Source organism: Aplysia californica, unplaced genomic scaffold, assembly GCF_000002075.1.
Source record: "Aplysia californica isolate F4 #8 unplaced genomic scaffold, AplCal3.0 scaffold00519, whole genome shotgun sequence".
Lineage (NCBI taxonomy): Eukaryota > Metazoa > Mollusca > Gastropoda > Aplysiida > Aplysiidae > Aplysia > Aplysia californica.
This window is the reverse complement of record NW_004797789.1, coordinates 383,963-387,873: the sequence shown is the minus strand read 5'-3', so window position 1 is coordinate 387,873 and position 3,911 is coordinate 383,963. Positions and strand designations below refer to the sequence as shown.

Here is a 3,911-nt window from a genome sequence, read left to right as displayed (position 1 = left end):
GGGGTACGGATTGGTTTCCGAGGTGTAGCGATTAGGTCCTTCGTTGATGCACGCAAGAGACCCAAGTTCGATTCTCGGGTGGAAAGAAAATCTACTGACTGTCTCGGTCCTTCTGCTGGGATGTTTGTGTATCCTTCTCAGCCCCGGTTGGCTCTGACAGGCAGGGTCGGAGGCTTACCTTCGACATTACCTTATTTATGTCGATGTGAGCGTAGTAAATGTGCGGCAGCGCGGTGGAATCAGGCTCTCGCCAATATTTGGGCTTATTGGGTTATTGGTACCATCTAAAAGCTTGTTCACTAGTCTTTATTTGGATGAAAAAAGTATCTATTTATCTTGAATAGAAGTCGAGATATTTGTGAATGAAGGAGGTCGGGGTTACCTTTTTCTAGAGGTAAAATTAGTGAGAAAATGTCCGCCAAAGATTAATTATTTCCTTATAGCTTAAGAGTCCGTGGTAACTGAAAATTTACATTTTGGTGCCTTTAATCAACGTTTTAAATTTAAAAAATCCACACAGTTATGAGTTATTTAATGGGCTTGAAAGGTGTTGAGCCAAAAAAACAAAAATTTGATAAAAATTCACAAACCTGCGGAAAAATGCAAGTTTTTTTTCACTTTGAATATTTTGACGAGAGCCTGATTCCACCGCGCTGCCTCACAAATGGCCTACATAAAGAATTATCGAGTATATCGGTTCTTCTGTAGGGATTTTATTTTATCCCTCTCAGTATGGGTTGGCTCGGGGAAACAGGGTCGCAAGCCTGGCTCTTAAATTATCTAAATTGTTTCAATGGAGACCTAAAATGCCTACATTTAAACAAAAACTACAAGGGGGAGCGGGGTGTAGTTGGGAGGTGATTTTTTTAGGAGGGGGTAGAGAAGAGAGAAAAGGAGGGAACCCCTCCAGTTGAACGTATGTCTATTACCTATCCCAGGCTGACAGTCCAGCTCCTGGTTGGTCCTACTTCCTTACTTTCCATCTTTTGATTTTGTGGCTAAAACAGCACCTGGACATGGATGGCTGGTGCCTCTATAAATAAATCATTGATGGTCTTTTGATTTTGTCTGTCAGTCTTTCTCTTTCCCGGCGTTGATTGGGGCGTTAAACCCATACCATTTCCCCATTTTATTTTTTATTTTCCGGCACTAAATGGCTATTATTGTGTCGATGTACTTCATTTTACTCAAACAAACAAACAAAGCCCGTGGGTGGATGGCGGGTGCTCTGGTGTGATTTGCTCCTTCTTTCCTATAAAAAATATATCGTCTTTATCTTCCCCTTCTTTTTTGTGTTTGATACTCTGTTGTAACAACTTTAATCTTCGGCACTTATATTATTTTGACCTTGATGTGTTGCAAGCACCGTAAAACCCCAAATAAAACTAAAACAAAGCTCTTTTGATTAACTTGGGGGCAGCCATATTAGGAGCATCACGATTCGGTGTAGGCCACGCTTGACCGGGTGAAGTGACCACAATTTCGCGCTGCTCGCCAACAACTTGTCCGATAAAAGAAATAATATCTTCTTTCCAGCGCTGCTCCGGGAAAAAAGACAACTTTCACTGAGCAAGGAAACGCGTCGTTCCAGTGTTTTTGAGAAACGATTATATAATCCAGCTCCGTGGGTGGTTGGCGGGTGCTATTTTGTGGTTTGCTCCTCTTCTTTTTATCAAATATCAAACATCTATCGACCTCAACTCTCCTCCTCCTTCTTTTCTGAGTATGTTACTCTCTTGTAACACCTCTAATTAATCTTCGGCACTTATACGACCTAATTGTTCTGCTGCAAGTGCAGTAAACAAACAAACAAACAAACAAACAAACCAGAAGACTAACCTTGTGCCCCCCTTTCTCCCCCCTCCTCAGTGGCCCCACATGTCGGCCCTGTATGACAATGTTGCCTATGAAGGGGACGACAAAGGACAAGCGACCTTGACCCACTTTGACTCTGCCTTGGATCCAGGGAACGGCTACGGCTCTGCCTACAGGTTCTACCAGAATACACAGGTACGTCGGGTGTGCGAGTACTCGATTTAGCCTCTAAGAGTGAGCTTACCAAAGATCGTACATAACAAGATAGTTCACTCTTCTCTTTGAGCCAATTAAAAAGTGTCCTCAAAATTCGGTGGCGCCGTCTTCGAAAAAGTGTTGACTTTGCGATCATAGTTACCCTACCTGTGTGAAAAACAATAATAGCGAAAATAACTAGCTGTGCTATTCCTATTTTTCTTTCCGGGGAAACGAAAGAGAGCTTCAAAACAAAGACTGCAGCGCCATCTTAACCAATGCGCAGACTTCCGCGGACACGTTTTTGGCTATATGAACAATTTTGTTACTTACGATCTTTGGTATTTCTTAAATACTCAATTACTTGGTGGGTCGAGTCCAACATTTTTGAGTACTTTCTTTTTTTCCCCTAGTTTGGGACTTTTTTTTTAAATTGTGAGGCGGCGTGGAGAAACCAGGCTCTCGTCAGAATAATCAAAGTGAAGAAACTTGCATTTTTTCGCAGATTTGTAAATTTTTATCAATTTATTTTTTTTTAAAATTTGGCTCAACACCTTTCATGCCCATTTAAGAATTCATTTCTGTGTGAATTTTTCTTACAAACGTTGATTCGAGGCATAAAAAATATAAATTTTCAGTTACCACGGACTCTTAAGCTAAGGAAGTAACTAATCTTTGGCGGCCTTTTCTCACAAATTTTACCTCTGAAAACAGGTGATCCCCACCTCCTTCACTCTCAAATATCTCGACTTGTATTTATGATAAACAGATATTTTTTTATCCAAATAAAGACAATTGAACTAGCTTTAAGATGATACCAATAACTCTATGTGCCCAAAAATTGACGAGAGCCTGATTCCACCACGCTGCCTCACATACCTTTTTGAAGTACTCATATGTTACGAGCAAGGACTGAAAAAAAACACGTTGTGGGAAGGCACTTCACCGTTGCATACAGGAGAACCGAATTCAATTACCGTTTCGGGAGCATTTTTTTTCCAGTATATCGATCAGTCTTTCTTCTTGGATATTGTATTTTCTGCCTGGGCTGTCCCTAGTGGAGGGGGTCGAAGTAGACTGGTCCTTAATAAATAATGTCGAGAGGGACGTAAAGGGGGCAGAAAAACAAAGGATCTAAGTCGCATTTTGCTACAAATTGGCCTTGGCAAGAGAGTTAAGTTGTCATTGCGACATCGTCAGGGGAGATTACATGTGAGTGAAATGACTGAGGGGCTATAAACCAAGAGTTATCGCCTTTACAAAATTCCCCAAACCCAGCACAGGGAGTTGTCAGGCATTCTGGTTTCATTTGCTCCTGCTTTTCGATCAAACATTTTGATGGTACTGTCATTATTTGTCTTTTTCCATTTATTTGTATATTACTCTCAAGCAGCGTAGCATTTCTTACCTCCGCCACATATCATAAACTAGCCTAATTGTGTTGCAAATGCCGCAAAACTCTTTTACCAAAACCAAAGCCCAAACGCTGTTAAGTTTCATGCATAAGTCTAGCTGCGTTTTGCATCTTTCTCGAAACGTCCTTAAAGTGACTTAAAAACTTTTTTTTGTTGGTTTGTTTGTTGTTGTTTTGTTTTGTTTTGTTGTGGTTTTATTGTTGTTTTGTTGTTTGTTAGTTGTTATGGTTTATTTGTTTGCTTTTGTTGGGGGGGTTTTGTTTGTTGTGATTTTTAAATATTTTTTAAATTTGGGGGTGGGGGGGTGTACCCTTTCAATTTCTATAAAGATTTTGTTTTCTGCAGCTGTCCAATAAACAGCAGGATGGGAGTGGCAGCGACAGTGACTACAGCAGCTCCAGACCACGCCACAGAGGGACGGTCAAAGTCATTGTGGCGGCCTCACTGGCTTTGTTGTTTATTGGAGTGGTTGTTGGCGCTGTTGTG

At 41.0% G+C, this 3,911-nt stretch overlaps 1 protein-coding gene across 1 annotated transcript in view; it reads left to right on the top strand.

The window, feature by feature from the left end:
- Positions 1-1,869: 1,869 nt before the first annotated feature.
- LOC101856683 (probable GPI-anchored adhesin-like protein PGA55) overlaps positions 1,870-3,911 on the top strand; it is a gene marked incomplete at its 5' end in the record, with an annotated part of 19,991 nt that continues 17,949 nt past the window's right edge. The window contains 2 exon segments of the mRNA XM_035971843.1: positions 1,870-2,010; positions 3,771-3,896. Of these exon segments, the coding sequence (XP_035827736.1) occupies positions 1,870-2,010; positions 3,771-3,896 (267 nt within the window).